Source organism: Cyrtonyx montezumae, unplaced genomic scaffold, assembly GCF_038088225.1.
Source record: "Cyrtonyx montezumae isolate F1298 unplaced genomic scaffold, pur_monq_1.0 scaffold_2, whole genome shotgun sequence".
Taxonomy (NCBI): domain Eukaryota; kingdom Metazoa; phylum Chordata; class Aves; order Galliformes; family Odontophoridae; genus Cyrtonyx; species Cyrtonyx montezumae.
Window position 1 is genome coordinate 19,203,479 of NW_027071936.1, and position 19,980 is coordinate 19,223,458.

The 19,980-nt window shown below is 38.5% G+C and overlaps 1 protein-coding gene across 1 annotated transcript in view; it reads left to right on the forward strand.

Annotated features, from left to right (window-relative positions):
- The first annotated feature begins 7,779 nt into the window (after positions 1 to 7,779).
- The window catches only part of DCTD (dCMP deaminase), a 41,001-nt gene continuing 28,800 nt past the window's right edge, over positions 7,780 to 19,980 (forward strand). The window contains exon 1 of the mRNA XM_065736562.1: positions 7,780 to 7,871. Within this exon, the coding sequence (XP_065592634.1) occupies positions 7,780 to 7,871 (92 nt within the window). The remainder of the gene's footprint in view (positions 7,872 to 19,980) is intronic.

Here is a 19,980-nt window from a genome sequence, read left to right on the forward strand (position 1 = left end):
GATGTAAGCTTGCCTTATTCAGAACACAGAAGAGTTTCCTAAAAGTACAGAAAAATGTAGCTGTGGCATAACTTAGGTGCTTATCAAATACATATGATAAATAACAAGATAGGCTCAATGAAAAGGAGTACTTGTTCCTCTGTTTTGCTTCGTACATGCAAGTTTAAGGGATCTAAGAATTAAATGTAGTATGGAGTTAAAGGGAATTAGAATCACAGTCGTTTTGTGTCCTTTGTGCGTTGCTGTTATCACCTAGGAGGAAAACGTCACGTGAAAATTTGGAACCTAAGCACAGAAAGAGATCCAGAAAGAGGATCTGCAAAGGGAAATAGCTGTGCCTTGTCACATAACAAAAAGCATACCTTACTCCACTCTGTACTAGTATAGTTCATCTCCTTCTACTCCCTGCTTCTTCTCGATTCACAGTAAATCTGTTGTTGGTTTTAACTGTGATTACAAAAAAGACATATTTGTGCCCTTTCCTTTTATAACAAAGAGCTCCCTTAGTTTGATGATTCACTAAAGTGATGTCCCTCAAGAAATTTACAGTTGTTACAGTTCTAGTTCATTCTAGCCACGAATGGTTCTGAATCAAGAGCTGTCTCCCTGAAAAGCTACATCATAATTCAGTCTCCACTGCTTTCAAACGGAATTTGAATGCAGAATGAATTATGAAATACACTGTCAGAATTAATGAATCTCTAAAAAATCTGACAGAAATCCTTGAATATATATGTATTGTTTATGCTGTTACTTTTTCAGACACTTAAACACTATGCAAACCAATCTGGACAGCCAGTCTGACTTCCCTGACATATGGCTATTGTAGAACTGTAAAAAATGTCAATATTTTCAGCATTATGGATATTGGCTTATTTATAAGCACAGCGATTTTTATCTAAGACAGGCGAGTCTTCAAAAAACAACAACAAACAAAACCAACTCCAAAACAAACAAACAAATGAAAACAAGTAGAACTCCTTTGTGCCTGGAGATTTTTGCTTTTAAAAACAGTTTTTAATGTTCTGTGAAGTGAGAGTGTACATGAGGGAGAGAAAGTAAAGGAGGAGGAGCGCTACTTTCGTGTTGTCAGCTCCTGGCACATGGATGTGTCTGACAGTAGAAGATCTTTGAATGATACTGTTTCTATCTGAACTTAGGATGAAGCTCTGCAGAAGCAATGAAGCCAGGGAATAGCTCTGATAATACTTATGCTCATTGTGCTTTTCTCTTTACCCCAAAGCCTGCTCTTTCCACTGATGTTGAGCTAGACAGTCCAGTGCTTAAATAGGATGTCCTACAAAGACTTTCCAGAGTATGAATGAAGAAGACTGCACCAGAGTCTTCTTCAAAAATATATAAACTTTTTCAAAACGTTGGCTTTGTTTTTCTTTCATATAAGAAAATAATCAGAAATTACACAAATTACATTTTTCGAGTCCTTGAAGACACTTCCAGTCCCATAAATTTGCAAATGAGTGTACAGAACAATTTTAACTGGTTGTTATTCTGATTAAAAAGCTAGGGTAGGTGGAGTGGAAATAACGAGGTAATAGTATTGCTTCAAGCTTAACTATGGAAATGTGAATAATGCTTTTAAAGTAAAGATCTTCTAAAATTCAGTCCTAACTACTCATTAAGCTAATTCAGCTTTCAGTTTTGTTAACTGTGATTAACACCGTTAATATTTCTGTGGACAAAATAAAAGCATGATGGAGAATGTTGGTTGTTCCTAGACCCCTAGGCTTGGTGAAGTTCAAATTAGCCTTTGAGGCATGTTCCTGGAGAATTTTTTCATGCAGTCTTGGTATGCAGTCTTGATGCTACACCTTCCATCGAGACAGTCTTCATGTATTTATTTGAAATGGTATCTCTCATTCTAGTACACACAAATTTGACTTTCCTGCACGCCATCATAACTGTGGAATTGCACTGTGTATTCACTTCTGTCTAATGGCTTTGGAGAACCACAGAGGCGCACCTGGTCAGCACAGCAGGTCTCCAAGAGCCTGCATGCATGATCAGAAAAGATCTTCTGTCTGATGAAGAAACTTAAGGAACTTTTTTTCTATCAAATGAAAAATACTGTTTGAAACACAAAACAAGTAGAAACCTTCCAAACTGAAATATGAAAAAAAAAAATGCACATTTTCTACCTGCTTCCCTTCTCTTATTTCCCCTTAATCAAAAAAAGCTCAATTTCCTCATTTGAGTGCAAAGCAGTTTGACTTCTATCCTGGCAAACAAACAAACCCCAGTTCTATCTTATTACTGACAGAGGCTAAAAATGTGCTACATGGTTATTCAAAACCCAGAATCTCAATGAAAAGATGAAAAGATCACAGCATACTATTATTATGTTCATTTTGTGGTAGACGTATGAAAAGAGATGTGTTAAGTGGCTTAATGGAGTAAAAAATACCTAAATGAAATAGGACAGAGATCAGAACATAGGATGCTTTCAGCTCCCGAGCTGAATCTGTCGAATTGCACCAGTTCATTTTTACTATTTCAATATGTGATTTCATGACCATCTGGGCCACACTTTCTTATCACAAAGAAGAGACTATAATTCATACCAAAAAATCCTTCTATTATAGTATATATATATAATATAAATATTTATTTACCATTCCCAAGTAAAATATGATGTATAAAAGTTACAAAGTCTACATGGTGAAACATACGTTGAAGTACCTACGTCTGCATATAAGATGTGACACTATTCTTCCAGCTCTTCTTTGAATTTCTTGGTGAAACAGTGTAAGAAAAGCATACATTGTGGTTAGCTATACTTGTATTTTCACAACCAGAATGCACTAATAAAAAAATAACCTCCAAGAATATAAGAAGATTGTACTCGAGAGGAATTCAAAGAAAATAATTAAAAGCTAGGCAAAGTCTGCAAAATTTAAGTATTAAAATGTAATCTTCAGACAGAAATGTAAGAGTTGTTGCTGATAGTCAGCTGTTCTGTAAAGGTATAAATGCAAATCTGAAGGATATATGGTTGATGCTTACTCCTGAGGAATCACAGAATCATTGAATGAATGAGGTAGGAAGAGGCTTAAGGAGGTCATATGGTCCCACCCCCCTGCTGAAGCAGGGACACCCTGAGCCAGTTGCTCAGGATGTCTGTGTGGCTTTGATAAACTGAAGATCCCAACACTACTGTGGGCAGTCTGTGGCAGAGGGACACACCTCCTCCAGGACATCCAGATCCTTTTCTGCAGATCAGTTTTCCAGCCTGCTGGTCTGGAGTGTGAGATTATTCCTCTAGGATTCAGCACATTTCCTGCTTGCCCATTTCTCCACTTCCAAGAACACAAAGGAGTGCCACATTATTCAAAACAAAGAAATTACCGTGCTGCAGACAGCCTTCTAGAACTCTAGAGCAGTGATGTCCCAGCAAATAAACAGCTAGATGTTTAGGATCCATTCTGATTTCCTCCTAGCCTAGCTAGGCAATGAGAACAAAAGGCAGATCTCCTCAGAATGGAGATCTCAGCAGGCTCCAGCGGTATCGTCGTTCACAGCAAACTTTGTTGGTTTTTCAAAATGGAAATATTCATACTTGTTTCTCCAACTCAATATGCCACCTTCAGCAATAGAAACAAAAGTGTTCTTTTATAAAAAGGAAAAAGGGAGCTTTTCAAGCAGCAGCTCAGAAACTCACTGATTACTTACCACTCATCTCCTTATTTCAAAAAATAAAATATGCGACAGAAGGATGGTACATACAATAGAACTACGTTATGCAGCAGCCTGCTTCCCAATCCAGGAATTCTAAAAAAACCCCACCACCAATAACAAAAGAGTTTATTTCTCAGATTGCACAGCAAGGCCTTTCAACCTGAGCAAATAAAGTGGATAATACCTTCTAAATGCAATGAAGCAAGGGCTGGCTGTTGCACAGTTTCCATCTAGTTTCACCTTGTATACTTACCCCAGGATTCGGTGGGATTGGCTGGAGTTATCACTGAAGCCATCTTGCTCTTGAGAGAGAACCCTGTCAAAGTCAAACCAGGAATACTGAGTTTTACCCCTGAGTTATCTTGGGAAAACCTCCAGGTGGAAATGAGTATGCTGTACATCCTCCCATGGACTAGAAACAGCACAAATGCCTGATTGCCACCCCAGCAGAACCAGAGAAGCTGTCATCCTCTTTGCCATCCTCATGCCCAACCCATGCCTCAGGTCATCCTGTGCATCCAACTAGCTTCCCTCCATTGGGACTTACCACCAGCACTGGTTCTTCTTTCCAGTAGATCTCTTTACCATATGCCACGACACTTCAGGTCCCAGGAAGGCTAACTGCAATGTTCAGGAGCAGCACTAAGCTGCTTAAGTAGGTATTGGTGGACATCATGTGGAACTAAGGCCTGAAATCAGTGTTCCTTCTAACTAGTTACAGGGGAAGAGCAGTTTTCAGGTTATACATAACTGCTAATTACAGCCTTGAGATACTGTTAAGAGAAAGCAAAGATAGGACTGATAAAAACGTATATTTCTGAAGTTCTAGGTTGTTTTCATAGGCCTTGAACAAACTAATGCAAGCTTTTTGTTTTGTTTTGGTGAGGAGGAAAATATATATGCAGGAGAGGTAGGGAGTTATGAATATAAGAGATTCTCAGAAGGGCACATGCAGATTTCATGTGTCTGTAACACCACATTAACACTTTTCTAATATATCTCTAAGAAATCTGTTTCTATGTCTCACTGTAAATGAAGAAAGGTACAGAGAAAAGCTGATGGCTTCAGAACACTGCCAGCTGTAGTGAACCTCTACAGCTACTCATGTCCTTCATCCTTTAACCCACGAAAGAAAACGTAAGGTACACTACCTTTTAATGCAGCAGAGGCCTCTTCTGAGCCAGCTTGTTTAATCTCCCTTCTCAATATTCCACATCTGTGGAATACAGTTCTCTAGCAATCTCATTTTAATAACATATTCTAATCCATTAAACTCACTCTGGTAAGCTTTCAGTGAACCATGACATTTCTAAATCAAAGTAAAATCAAAGGCCTTAAACTGGACTGCAGAGCTAAAATTCTTTCTTATCCCTTCACTTTATTTACAAAAGATTCTTATGTTCAAATATACCAAATCATTGTGACAGAATAATTACGGTGTCTTGTCCTGTCATATTTTTGGAAACAGTCAAAAAATGACCTGAAGAACCTGCCAAAAACTAAGAAATAGCAATAATAATAATAATAATAATAATAGTAAACTCAACCAAAAAAACTCGAGCCAACCCAAAGACCTTGAACTTAGCTAAGCAGTGATGGATGAAGGACAACCCGTAATGAGTCTTGTCAGAACTTTCAGTTTCGTCTCCAACATTACCTGACAGTTGATGCTTTTGCAGCACCAGGGGAAGTCCTTTTTTATTCCAATTATTTGAAATCCTTAGCATGACTCCTCCACGCCAAATGCTGTCAGTGCAAACCTTTCTTCTCCTGATTAGCACTGGGATCTAATCTACACTGATTGTTACATGCGGTTGTGATATTGATGCTTTTCACTGGGCACAGTTTTAGACTAACTGCAAAATAATTTGAACTACCTTTTTATTAGTTAGTCTCGAACTGTTTTGTAAAACTAAACTGATTGTATTTCTATAAGGCAGTTTTGCAACCCAAGAAAGCCTACCACAAAAGCTGGGCTCGGGGAAAATCAGTAATCTTATATTTCTTCTGCTGAAGACTTATTTGATATTTTACCAAATCTCTTGAGCACTCTTCATTTCCCATCTATTCCCTGGTGGCCCTTCCTTTCCCCAGCCCTGAACCCTCACACCTTTCCAAAAATCTCGCTTCTCATTCCTTCAGGACAGCCTGATAAATAGATGCACTGATAAAGGGCTATCACTTCTACTGCTGCTCTGACTCATCCAGGCTGCTTGGAAGGGAGTACAGGAAAGGGCACAACCCCTTTCTATAACAAATCATCTTCTGGACATTTTTCTGCCCCATGAAATTGAGTTTTATGGCTCCAGGATTTTAGAGGGACCTTTTAGAGCCACCAATCTGTGACATCGGAAAGCAGCAGGTTTCTGGAGAAGCAGCACCTGGAGTTTTCTTTCCTGCTGGAAGCAGTAGGGGCAGCACTCGGTATTTCATCTGCCTTGGCAGCCAGGCTGGAGTACTTCACTGAGTGAGCCTGGCTGATTGCACTCTCATCCTCCTGCCGTCAGCACCGTGCTAAGCAGGAAGGATGCTGGCGCGCCCCTGCCCTTTCAGCAAAGTGGTTTAATAGGGCTTTTCTCATTGCTCAAGGTTTCATGTTTTCTACAGACACAGGCAGACATTACAACGGGGATCATGCATATCAGGATTCAGTCAATCTAACTGCCTGCCCGTGACATATTAAAATGTGTTTGCACGCTTAGATTTTCAGATAGCACGTGGATAACAGGTCACATATGCATGCAGAATGTTTGGAGGAGCTGAACTTTGTAAAGTAGCAGAAGCTTAGAAGCTGGGCAAAATGTAATTTTAAGCTAAATAGTAAAAATAATAGTATGTGTATATATGTATAATTTGACAATACATTAGGTTTTGCTATTCTTTGCTAAGAATGATACCTTTAATCTCTTGCTGCATCTGGACATTTATTTGACACAATAACCACAATTTTTTCATCAATATTACAAAAATTGCACCTCAAATAAAAATATTGTTCTCACGGGATGAAACTTTAGATGATATATGTGGAAGTTACAGCAGCATCCATGAGTTCATATTTTGTAGCTGTTTTCATTAGGGAAAACCTTTATTAACATTTAGCATTTTTTTCATCAGCAAAGCGCTTTCCAAACATTTGCTAATTAAAACCTTTATATCTTTTAGACAGTGAAAGTGCCTTTTCCAGCCCGCACATGCTATGTAACTTATTTTATGAGTGGTTTAGTAATAAAGTCAGATAAACCTTTGATTTAATAATTAGCATTTATAGAGTGCTTTCTGCCTTCAAAGCACTTTGCAAACATTAACTAATTAATTCTTGCAACTCCCCTGTAATTTGGGGAAGCAAGCATATTCATATGTGTTTGTATGTGGTTTAGGGAAGAAAGTATTATCTCAGGCATTTTACAAAACAGAGAATTAAAACATATAAATTAAGTCCACAAAGACAGAAACACGTTGTCAGAGTAGGAACTGGAGCACATTCATCCTCTCATCCTTGGCCATGCTCTTGACCGCTTGGCTCTTTCAGTAGTTTTCTATGGAGAAGTGCAGCTAGGTCATCTAAAGCAAGGAAGGCATGGATGCTAAGCAGTGGTTCCCACCTTCCTACAACTCGGTGTCCCAGGCACAAACCTACCCAAGGAACATGTGTGGGGTATGCTTAATGTGGTGATCCACAAGGCAAGCTTGTCTTGGACGCTGGCCACGTGCCTGTGGTTCACAAACAAGGTGAGGGTCATAGCAAAGGGTTGCAGTGGGGCTGGCAGCTTCCAGCAGGCTCTCATTAATGAACTCTGCTCACTCTTATCCACCAGGCATTCACACTGCCACTCTATGAAAACACTGTCAGTATTCTGTGGACAGCTTCCTTTGTTTCTGTCTCCAGTTTAGGTGCAGCTTGTTGTAAGTATGCATCACAGTAAAACAGGAATATAGGCTGTCCCTTTTCTTTCCTAACTCATTGATTGATTTGGTACCTACAGTAATACAGCTTTCCTGCCTACCCCTTCCAATCTGTCTGGGATATTATGCCACATTTTGGTCACACAGTAGATAAATACTTCTTCTGCATGTGCTATAGGTGGAATGAGAAGAGTACGAGGTGCAAGAAGGCTTCACTATGCACCAGAGCACCAGAGGTCTTTGAAATGTCATTTGTGGTGTTTCAACTCAGGAAAACAAGTAAGTTCTCTTTACCTTACAGGCTTTGAGATTTTTTTTTTAGATAAAATGCATTCTTAAAACATGTGAATGCCATGAAGGAGGTTTCAGAATGAACAGCTTGTTTTCAATGAATTTAAGAATTTCATGAGGTGCAAATGTCCAAATATTTATCATTGTTTATTTTTGCTAGATGTTGGGAATTAGTGTTATTGTGTACATTTTTGAGTGATGAAGCAGTAAACCAGAAATCAGAGCTGTGTATCAGCTAACATTTCAAATCTCCAAGAAACTTCAGGACATTTTCAGTAGCTCAATTGAGCCAAGTTTTCATGTGTCACAGTGTCTTCTTCAGACAAGTGAAATAGAGTGAAATAATAAGAAATATCTGGCTGCTTGCTAATGCACATTTCATCATTGCATTCAGATAAACCAAACAATTAAATAATGCAGGAGGTTTGTGTAGATTAGAGAATTAGGGACAAAGCATTCCTTGGTGGTCAGCTATCTGTTAAGAGTTGAAGAGTAACTTTTGTAATTCTGCCTCTGTAAGCCGTGTCTATCAAGTAGAGACTACTGGAAAACAGAAGAGTGCTGCATTTTGCATGTGGTGTGCCAAGCACGATTTCTCTGTGGATATGAACAGATTCTTTTTTAATTTGTTATTTTATTGTATTTATAATTAGCCGTCTGGAAAAAAAAAAAGAGAGAAAAAAGTTCTCTTTTAGCATCTGCAGTGATGCATTGATTCTTTCATTACAGCAAATACGCATGACCCCCGGTGTTCAACTGTAAACAATAATAGTTACTGGCTTCATTAGTAAGCTAGCAGATGGCTTATAAGTTCTCATGGTAGCTTTTATCCATTTGAGGCTTGCAGTGTGCAAATGTTTGTCTTTTAAATAGGATAAAAACAATGTAAAAGGGACTCTGTGCTTTGTTTTCATTAGTAGCAATTCATTTGGATCGGAGATTTGAATCTGAACGTACTGTCAGTTTTTCCTGTCTCCAGGTGAAGTACTTGCTGGGCCTTGCCTCTGCCTCTATGGCATTTTCTGTACCGAAATAAATGAGGTCAAATATATCTTCTCGAGTTTTGTCAGGGTCAGATTTTAATTAGTAGCAGTCCCGTTCTAAACTCACCCTTCCCTTCTTTCCAGATTCAGGTGGTGCCCCCTTTCAGCAGAGAGGCAGCATTGCCTCTGGTTCACCCTACGTGGCTCAGGAATCTGACCGCTGATGCCATTAGTGCCATTTTGTATTCCAAAAACTTTCCTTATGCTGGCAATATTTTTGCATATGCTTTTGGAATACCCAGTGGAATACAGCTGATCTGTGTCATCACCAGTTTGGTGCCCAGAGTGTGAGGAACTTCAGGATGGTACCCTGAGAGGCTGCACACAGTTACAATGAATCTCAAACTTAACCTAAACATTCATTATGGGACCATGCAGAGCTATCTAAAGACTAGTTCAGCTATCTAAGGACCAGTTTCCCTTCAGTAAGACTGAATACATACCTCTTTTAAAAGCAGAACCATTTTTGCATTTGACTGGTTGATTTTTTGCAAAACAGTTGCCTCTGCTTAGATAGGAATCAGCCCTGTGTTAGAATTAGAAACTTTTCCTTTAGTAAAGGATAAGTCTTATTTCGGGGGCTTAAATGAACTAGACTTCATGGTCCATGCGTTTCCTTGTGGTGCATTAAATAATTTTCTATGACTATCAAACTAGGGGGCTTTTCTGAGTACACGGCGATCTAGTGAATTTTTAGAGTTTTATATTGTATTTTCATATCCAGTTTTAAAGTTTAAACAACTTTTGTTTGGAGAGGTGGCTATATCTCTTGGATAAATATGGGCATGTTGGTTTCAGAGCATATATTTTCAATTCTTATCTTCTTATCTTTTATTTTAATATTACAAATAATATGTGCATAAAAATTTACTTTCTTCTAAGCCCATCTGCTTTTGCTTCTACCTTACCTGAAGATCTAACCCTTTGCAAGTGACATCTTCAAGGAAGAAAAAGCAGCAGGAGCAGATGATCTTTCAAGAAATAAAGATCCTATTTTAATGCAAATTTACAAGTAATTAAAAGTGATGAGAGGAAAAAAAAAGCATCTCAATATGCAATATCTTCAAATTTAATTTGAAATATAATAGCTTTAAACTTTCCCATAAGAACTCCTGGACTTTTTAAGTGAATTCATTTTGAGAATTGTCATTCAGATTAATGGTGTGTTTTTCTCTTATCAAAAGACACCTTTAAAACAAGTTTGTGGGTAATGGCAAGAAGTTTTAAATGCTGGTTTTTTTTTTCCCCTATGGTTTGAAATAAAGGTAATTAATTTCCTAATTAAACTGAAATTCCATCCAAGTCTGTGTGTGCACTACTCAAACAAGCCATTCTAAGGACTACTTCAAACCCAATGTGGCTTCCATTTCAGGAAGCATGCTGGCTGTACCTTCAGTATTTACTGTTGCCTCATTAGCTATCTCCTCTTTCTGAAAGGAAGTATTTTATTAAAAAAGAAAAAAAAAAAGAGGGCCTCTTTTTTATGAAGTTTTACCATTAATTATTAATCACTAAAAATTTTAAAAATCAGGAAGGGGAAAATATTTTCTGGTAGTAATGTATTCTACGGTTCTGTCCTTTTAAAACTGCTGCAGAAATTGAGAGATTTAACTTACATCTGTTCTGTCCTATTCCATTCCATCCCACCCCATTCCATTCTATCCCATTCCATCCCATCCCATTCCATTCTTTGTCTACTCTAAAATGGAATCTGAGGTGTTGAGCATTCTTGACTCTCATGAAAGACCAAGGGAGTTAAAAGCACACAAATCAGAATCAAATTAAAATATTGCCAAAGCAGTGCATACAGTTCTGTTCATCTTTGCTCTGAAGCTTTAAAGTTGCAGAACTGGAATGCATAAACAACTGCTGCCATTTTATCCTATGCTATTTAAATTCATTACTCAGTATATAAAAGTAGTTACAACTCCCATGATAGGTGAGCATTTATTGATGAGAAGTAAGTTTATTTCTGATGAGTTTGGAAAGGCTTGGCATTACACACATGTATAGGAACAATGTAAAGCTACATAACTTACATCCTGCAGAATGAAAGAAAAAGTGACGTATTGATGATTTATTGATGACAGCTCTCATTTAGATGAGCAGGTGCAGGAAGTGATAAATAGTGTAAATATTCTAAAATTCTGTCAGTGATAATCTAAAGGGAATATTGTGTTTGCAATAATACATGGAAAAATTCCTTCACTAATGCTAGTAACTAGAATTTTTTGTAGGACAGACTGAGGTACTGCCTGTGGATTTCATAGGGATTTGGTAATGGCCTATATGCGTCGGCTGATTCTTCCTATGCATTTGTGTTTGGTTTGTTTGTTTGTTTCCTAAGGGAAGCTGCAGGGCTGCAAGGATAAAGTGAGGCAGCTCTATGGAAAACTATTACTCTTATGTGCTATGAATAGGACCTACTGCTGTATTTCAGTGTCTGACATTTCAGTGGAATCAACTGAGCAGGCTAACAGTGGTTGGGTGTAGCCACATCAAGATGGCATCCTGTCCTCTAATAAACATCTTTCTGGATAAGATGTACTCAGATATTTTAGCTTCACTTTTGTACAACTTCTTCCAACTTTTAAACTGTTGGAACTTCATTGCAGATTTGGTTAGCTGCTGCCTTAGGCAGCTACACCAAGTATTCAAATTTCTTATGATAATGAACAGTTAAAGCTAACTGGAGTGTCTCTATTTTTTAATTGATTTAGCAGTTGATTGTCTCACAAGATTTATGATTCCCATGTGCTCAGAAAATAATGTTGTCAGTTGATGCCTGAAGCTAGATTATTTTTATTACAAACATCGCGCATGAAACATCATTTTTGTCAATTATGATTTTAGAGGTTGAAACAGATTGTTCATAAAAGCAGAGGATATAAAATACTATGTAAAGGTCACTATATAGGTCGGAGCTGATGACCATCTAGCTATAAATGAGCTACCAGAAGCTAGAAAATATATCAAATGAGAACGTTTGATATACTAATTCTTTTCCATGTAGTAACATAAAGCAAGCAAACTTGCAATACGTCTTTTTTTGTACAGAAGTAAGACTGCTTCCTTTTCTGCTTCTGTCCTCATTTCATTTTCATAGCTTCATTCATTACATATCTATTAAAAACATTATTATATTTCTTCCGACATAGAGGAAAGACATATAAAGAACATTCTGGATGTCTTGAAAGCATTGTAAGAGAAACAATTAAATGGAAGATTGTCCAGAAGAGGATCCCAAGAAACTATTCTTGTGTGGATTGGGCCCATTTCTATTCATCGTTGTACTCACAAAGAGCAGGAATAATACCACTGATGCCAGTGGTGCTAGCAGCAGATTACTTCTATTTTGCATATTCTACCAAAAAAAGGTCATTAGTATTGCAAAACTGAGCATTCAGAAGTTAAAAACTGACAATATTATGAAAAGAAGCATTAGGAGATTGCTCTGAGGAGGGAGAGGGAGAGTAATTTGCATCTTAATATGTGGATACAAAATCTGGAAATCAACCAAAGGTGAATATCTGAATGTCTTTGAGGAAATTTTTTAAATGAAAATATTAGATATGAAGTATAGATGTAAGATTCATCAGAGTGCTTGACAGGGCCTTTATATTACAGTCACCCAGTGAGATGATGAAAATATCTGAGATATGTTCAGAATTAAGCAAGAGTGGCCATAGGCTGATTCAAGGAAGGATAGAAGAAAACCATGATGGCTCTCCATACTGACTGCTGCTCAGAAAGATTTTATAACACACAGAATCTACAAAAAAGCAACTCAGAGCAGGCCAGCAGAGATTAGTTCAGCCCTTGCTGTGAGAAGGACTCAGATAGGATGGGGAGAAAGTTCCTTTTGTTCTCAGTACCCTGATCAACAGCACAAAAGCCTGTGAGAAAGGATCTCCAAGAATCACTGCTTTTGGTCCTGTTTTACCATAAGCATCTGACATCAGTGGGAAGGTAACCATGTTGATCTGGGTAGTGAAGGTTATAACTCACTGTGAAAAAGATGACCTGTTCTATTTTAGTCTATTCTTTGTGCTGCACCTAATATAACAATATTTTAATTTCTTCCAAAAATGAGGTAACTGTGGTGTCTATCGTCATTTAACATGGTCATCTAGCCTGTGTGCTAGGCCTTAAGAATACTGTGGAAATATGCAGTCATCTTCTGGTCTTGCTTTGTTGAGAGATGTCTGTTCTATGGTTTAGCAGGTCTTGCACATGAAATGGAAGGCAGTGACTCTGTGTGATAGTCTTTTCTTTCTGTAAGAATTGATTCTGTATGTTCTTCTTCCCCTACACTCAGACCTTCCAGGATTTTGATTGTTATACAGGGATATCTTATCCTGATAGAATATAACAAAGAAGCATCTTAGTTCAAACGTAACTTCATTTTCCTCATCTTCTAGCTTTTCATTTAGCTTGACTCGAGGCTACAAAATTCTGAGATCTCAAGACTAAAAAAAAAGCATTATGAAGAGTGGAGAGTGAGTTTTCTATGTCCAGAACCGATTCTGATTCTCAAAAGATAACAGGTTAGAGCTTCTGGACAGCTGCAGGTTTCACACACTGCTTTTCTATAACATTGGTGAAAAAGAAGGTATCATCTTCTGCGACTCACAAAGACAACTGCCTGAGAGCAAGCATGTGTCTCTGACACAGAGATGCAAGAACGTTAGTGAGAATCCACAGTCTCTTGATTATAGACTGAATTAGCCACTTGTGATTTTGTATTTTCAGCCAGAGTAGACTTACTGCCTCTATGAGCTCTTTAAGTAGTATAGCTTACTTATTTGCATCAGCTTCAGCTAATGCTTGCTTGTGAGTTGCTGTTGTCAAAAGAATAAGCCATTTTGATACCAATGAGTATGGCCGGATGTGGTGAAGTGCAGCTTGCATTTGTTGTCTTCGTATTGTCCAGCTGGTTCCACTAGAGGTTGCATTTGGAAACTGAAAAGGCAGGTGACTATGTAAATCAAGGATTTGGTAGCCAAAGAACTGCTTCCAATCTTTGGTTTTGAATTCGCACACTCTGACAAAACTCGAACCTAAAAGGCCAAATACAGGGATAAGTAGAGCAGGGATAAATTCAGCATATACTGCATTAGTTAGAGAGCATAGCAGTGAAGAAAAACACTCAGTGCTCTAAGACACACGCTTTAAAAATATGGTGCACTAAATCCCTCTTTGTTCCCAGAAGTATCACAGCAGTCTTCCAACAAGTACTGTCCTTTACTCGTATACCTCCTAATTTACTGAGAACAACAGGAAGATAAGAGAAAATTTTGTTTTGCTATTCTGTCAGTCACTAATACGTCTGCTGGCTTAGTTATCACTTCATTGCACAAAGACAGCTAACAAGTAAACTTGAGCTGTTAATCTTTGTCTTGCTGGGACAGATTCAAATTAATATTCTGGTTTTCGATTCTTGTCATGCTCATTTGTACTATGAGCCTGGATTTAGCCTTCTTCATTTTCTGCACAGAATTGTTGTCCTTTCTAACTGCTGACAGGTATTGAACGGTTAATGGTATTTATGCAGCATTCTGTATTCTTACCAAACAATTTGAGCATAATTTAATGTATAACTTATCTGATTACCTGATGTTTTCAATTTTATATCTAACATTGCCAGATCTTTGATGTGTTCAATACAGTTCATAATTCTGGGCATAACCTCTGCTATTTTTTTAACCTCCTTCTTTGTACTTCTATTCATTTTTCATTTATAATTTCTAAGTCATGTATGTATCCATTTTTTCCTGTTCAATTTGAACAATGTTTTCTCCCTTTCTGTTCATGACCAGCTGGTTCTTGCATTCTTGACACATCAAATTGCACACCTTGAAGCTCTGTCAGTTCTCCCATTCATTATTATGACAAAGATGAGCATCTAACACTAAGCTCTGTGGTGCTGCATTTGTCATCTTCCTTTTACATTTATAACCATTCCTTGACTTTGAAAGTAAGCCAGTTTGTTATCCAGTTGAGTATTATTTCCTTACCTCCTTACCCTATTCATTAATAATGTATTTGGTACTGTATTGAACACTTCCTGGGAACACAAGGGAATAATATTTACTTCTTTACTCTGGCTTGTTTTTATCATAATTTTCTCAAAGATATTATGTAGGTTGTTTGTGCATTATTTTCATTTTCATGGAAACATAGAATGGTTTGGGTTGGAAGGGACCTTAAATCTCATCTAGTTCCAGCACCCCTGCTGTGGGCAGAGACTCCTTCCACTAACGAGGTTTTGGTATATTTACACTGAAGCATTAAAGCCTCTATTTACATGGAGAGTCCGGGCATCTTACCAATATAGAAATATTTGCCTTGTATTTTTAGATACCTGCCATAATTGAATAAGCATTATTTAATATTTTCCGAGAGACATAACATAAAGCAATATACTTGGCATGGTACCCAATGCAAAAAAAAAAAAAAAGATTTCACAAAACGGATTGGAACTACGTCACTACATCCTAACAGAGAACAAAGCAGAGTCCATCAGGACATACTTTTAAAACGCCAGAAACATATATTTTATACACAGAAATCTGCCAATGAAGTTTTCACATCAGTTATAGTTTCAGTAAGTACCCTGGAGTGCGACTGTAGCAGTGTGAAGACAACAAAGGAAATACAAGTCTGCAAAAATGTCACACACACATTAAATTCATAAAGTGCCCATTAAATTTGATGGAGAAAGAATTACTGTTCCAACTTATTAGGCTGTTATACATGTAGAATTCCTTTAAAACTCTTTTCCATTAAAAGCCCAGTGAATTCAGCAGGGATTCATGGCGAAAAGAAGTCTGGTTGGAGACATTTGCCATGTGCTGCTCTTTTGATTTCACTGAAAGACCTGTGAGCATGTTAAGGGCAATCTAGACTTTTCATAGCAACACTTTTTCCTTATACCTCTTTTTTTTTTTTTTGCTTCATTAGTTGATACAGAATTTAAATAACAACAATGACAAAACAGAAAAATGGGAGCATCTTCCTTTTTGACTGCATGAAGACAGAGCAAGGCCTGTTCTTGTGAGTCACCTTACAGAGGGGATTTAATTGTCTTCTGTTTGCAAAGTATAGTCCCATAAAGTTGACCACTGTGATCAACTTCACAAATGGGTTGTTAGGCCTGTAGGTTAGAGGACAGGTTCTCTAGCCATTTATGTGACTTAAAGCTTTTACCACATTGGCTGGCATATCCTACCATTGCTTTGTGGGGTTTTCTGGCCTCAGGATAACAATTACAATTATTGTATCACAGTAGGAGGAGTTGCAACCATGGAGCCAAATAGTGAAGGGACAGAGCTGACATTTCTCTCTGCGTAATCTTGGACCAGTGGACATCTTTCTTGGCATACTCTTTCATACCCTTCAAAGATGAGACATTCTTTGTTCTATGGGCTTCACAAGTCTCTGGGACTTAACCCATTCTTCACGATAAAGCTCTGACCCTCTAACCATCATTAATTCTATGTTATAACCAGCACACAGCAATCTCATTATTGACTCCTATTTCCAAGTAATTTATGAATATGCTGAAGAACAAGTCTCAGACAGACAACTGACCATTTGCCCCAATGCTCTCTTTTCTTTGTCCTTTAACTGACTATTTATTTATACAAGTAGTTTCCATTTGATGCCCTCCCTGTTTAGTTAGGTTCAGAATCCCCTAGCCTAATATTGTCCCTGTGGAGCTTCTTAAAGCCTGCCGTCCACTCCCATAGTCCCACTACCCTGTCAGCATTTTATTTAAACAAACCTTAATCGTAGCCTAGCCACAGCTCAAGTTCAAACGAATCAAAAAGAAAAAAGCAAATATCATCATGAAATTTACCTGTAGTAAGTCCTTTTCTGCTTTCTAAACATTTTCTTCTACGTTGCATCAAGGAAGGACGCTCTTTTCAACCACCTTTTCTGAACTTTGTCGAGGGCTAACACTAAGCTTAGGCTGAAGCCTCATAGCATGCTTAAGGCCCATCAAGCAGTGTTCTCTTGGAGAAACCCCTATCTACCTCCCCTGTACTTTCTCAGAGTCTCTCTTCTACCATTGGTCTCATCACCCTCTGTAAGCATTCTGGTTTAGCAAACCTTAACCCCAGCCTTTAGGACTAGCCATTAGCATCAGGCTGGATTTGTATTGCATTAAGTCCTGTTATGGGCATGAGGGATAGCACCTTAAAGGGGGAGGTAAAATGAACAGTTAGTCCCATTAAATGTTTTACCAATCTATTGTTACAAATCATTCCATTAACACAGGAAGAAGACTTTAACAGTACAATGGAAATCATTGTATATAAACTAGTTTGTGTCTGCTTAGTTTCTCTGGAGCTGTGCTCACTTTCTGCATGTCCCATGGGGTCCTAAGGTCAACAACTACCATCTTCCTTAAAAAGACTGCATCAGAAGCGGGGCAGTTAGGAGTCACTGGCCTTCTGTGTCTCCTCTGGCAGGAGTTTCATGTTCACAGCTGGTGTTTCTTTCCCCTCTGTTCAGGGATCTGCTTGGGTTTTCTCACTACAGTCTACAATCTTCTCATTATTGAAATCTGAAATTTGCCCTACAACTTCCTTCAGACCCTTTTAAAGTAAAGGGCTATTTTTAGAGTAGGGTTGCTAAGCTTGTGCAGTATGAAATACCCACAGCTGAGTGCAATCCAGTTAGCCAACAGCCACTTGGCACTAGACAGTAGACATATACTGAAAAAAAAATCCAGATCAGCTCAAGTCAGGACCAGCACAGGCAAATCCTGGGACTCTGCAGTGTCAGGTCACTGTGTGGTCTCTGTCCTTTTGCTGCTAGTGGCAAAATCATATTTACTGGGTTACACCTGAATGCACTGAAGTCCTTTTATCAGAATTGTAAGGTGATGCTTTCCTTAGGAGAATTCAAACCTTCCCCAGATAAATCAGATCTATCCAGGTGTCCCCTAACTCTGTTACTTCTCATTGTTTCTAGTTATTTGCCCAATACACCTGTCAGACTTACACTGCTACCGTTCCCCAGATTTTCTCAGGAACCTTTTTAAAGAATTGATGTCACATCTGCTTTGTTCCAGAAGGCAGGCAATTTAAAGCAATAGGTTACCCCCTGCTATGAGTAATTCAGCTCTTTCGTCCTTGAGTTCCTTTAGAAATCTGGGCTGAATGCGATATGATCCTGGTGATTTTCACTTTATCTATTTATTCCATAATCTCTTCTGCAGTAATTCCAATTTCAGACTGATCTTCTGATGGATCCCCTGCCAAGAAGGGTTCTGGTTTCAGAATCTTCCCAGCTCCTTCCACAATGAACACCACTGCAGAGAGTTCACTTAGCATCTCCTCAACTCACCCTCTCTGGGTGCTCTTTTATGCCCTGAAAACAAGCCAGTCCTACAGATTTTGGCAAGTTTCCTGGTTGTGATGTATTCTGTGTGAAAAGGATTGTTAGTTTTGATTCTTTTGTTAGTTATTCTTCAGATGCTTTTTGGTCTGCCTTGTTATGTTTTCACATTTAACCTGACAGAGTTTGTAACTCTTTCTTGTTCTGTCCCTTGGAAATGACTTCAGCATTTTCAAAGCTGCATTTTTTGCTTCTAACAGCCTCGCTTACCCTGGTGATTAGTTACAAGAGTTTCCTTTCTGAAGTCCTTCTCAAGAGAAAGCATGCATTTCTAATACAGATCCTTACATAGGTTCCCTGGTGTCTGTACAGAGTTGAGACCGAGCTGTCCTTACCTTTACCTCTCTCTTACTTTGTTACTCTCTATTGAATTAAAATAAAACGGTAGGGAGGATGTGCTCAAGAGTAAGCTCCTCCCTGCTTCCTGCCCATGTCTAGATGTTGCTAGAGGAATTTGCTGGTGAGGTTCCCTTCCTCAGAGCTGTGTACGTAGGGAAAAAAGGAATGAAACTGGGGAGACGTGTACATGCTTTTCTATGACTTTCTGGGCTCCCAGCTGCCTTTGCTTTGTCCCCTTATGCTTATTTATGATTAATCCTGCTGCCTTATACTTCTGTCTCATACCAATAGAAATTTTGTGGAGCAGTTGTCCTGTCTGCATTTCTGTGGCACACTTACTGCCATTTTGGGACCGTGGCAGTGGGGAGTAGCTAGGCTTATCTGGCATTATCTCTAGACTGACAGCAGGGTGACCCTTTTTACAGTAAGGACGTAGGTAGATGCACATGCCTCTGGCTTCCCTGCTAAGGTAGTAGGGAGAAGTGTTCACAGTACCTGTTTGCTGACCCAACTGTTCCACTTAGGCTCAGCAGAAGCAAAGGGAATAGCTTGGCACTGTGCCTCTTTGCAGTAGTAAATTTTGACAATTCCAGTAAACGCTAATGGGACTGTGCAGAAGAGCTCTCCTGTCATCCATGGGACCATGCATGCCTCAGGTAACTCAGCCTTCCATCGGGCTATTGGGAAAACCCATTGTGCAGGGTGCTAGCCTGCTCCCCTCAGGTGTACTGTACCTTTCAGTACAATGGAACATAGCTGCATCATAGCTAAGGAAGTTGAAATATTACTCAATGGCAATGAAAAATTATGAAGCGTAAAAAAGAAAGAATGGACTATGATTCTTCTCATAGTCTTTCTGTGCTGGTTCTTTAGACTTCTAAGGACCTTTACTACTCATGTATCTCTGCAACCCCATTCAGAAATCTTCCAAAGAAGAGTTGATAAAAAGCTGAAATCCAGAAGTTAGAACTTTTTATTCTATGCCAGGGCACTTTCCAAATGATCCCAGCTGATGAGGAAATTGCAAGTTTGAGTCCTACCTACCACTTTAATTAAAAAAAAGAAAAAATAGTCAAATGTGAAAATAAACATGTAGGATTAAGCCATTCTGACATATTCTAAATTTGGGATCAAAGAGATAAACTTGTCACAGTGTGCTCTCACAGAAGTTAGGGAGATAAGATTCTTGAGGCTTTGATCAGCTTTGGCTGATCCTGAGCTGTCATTCAGTGGTTTATATCCCTGGAATATATATATGTAGTCATGGGTACAGTGGTACAGTACATCCTCTAATATGCATGGA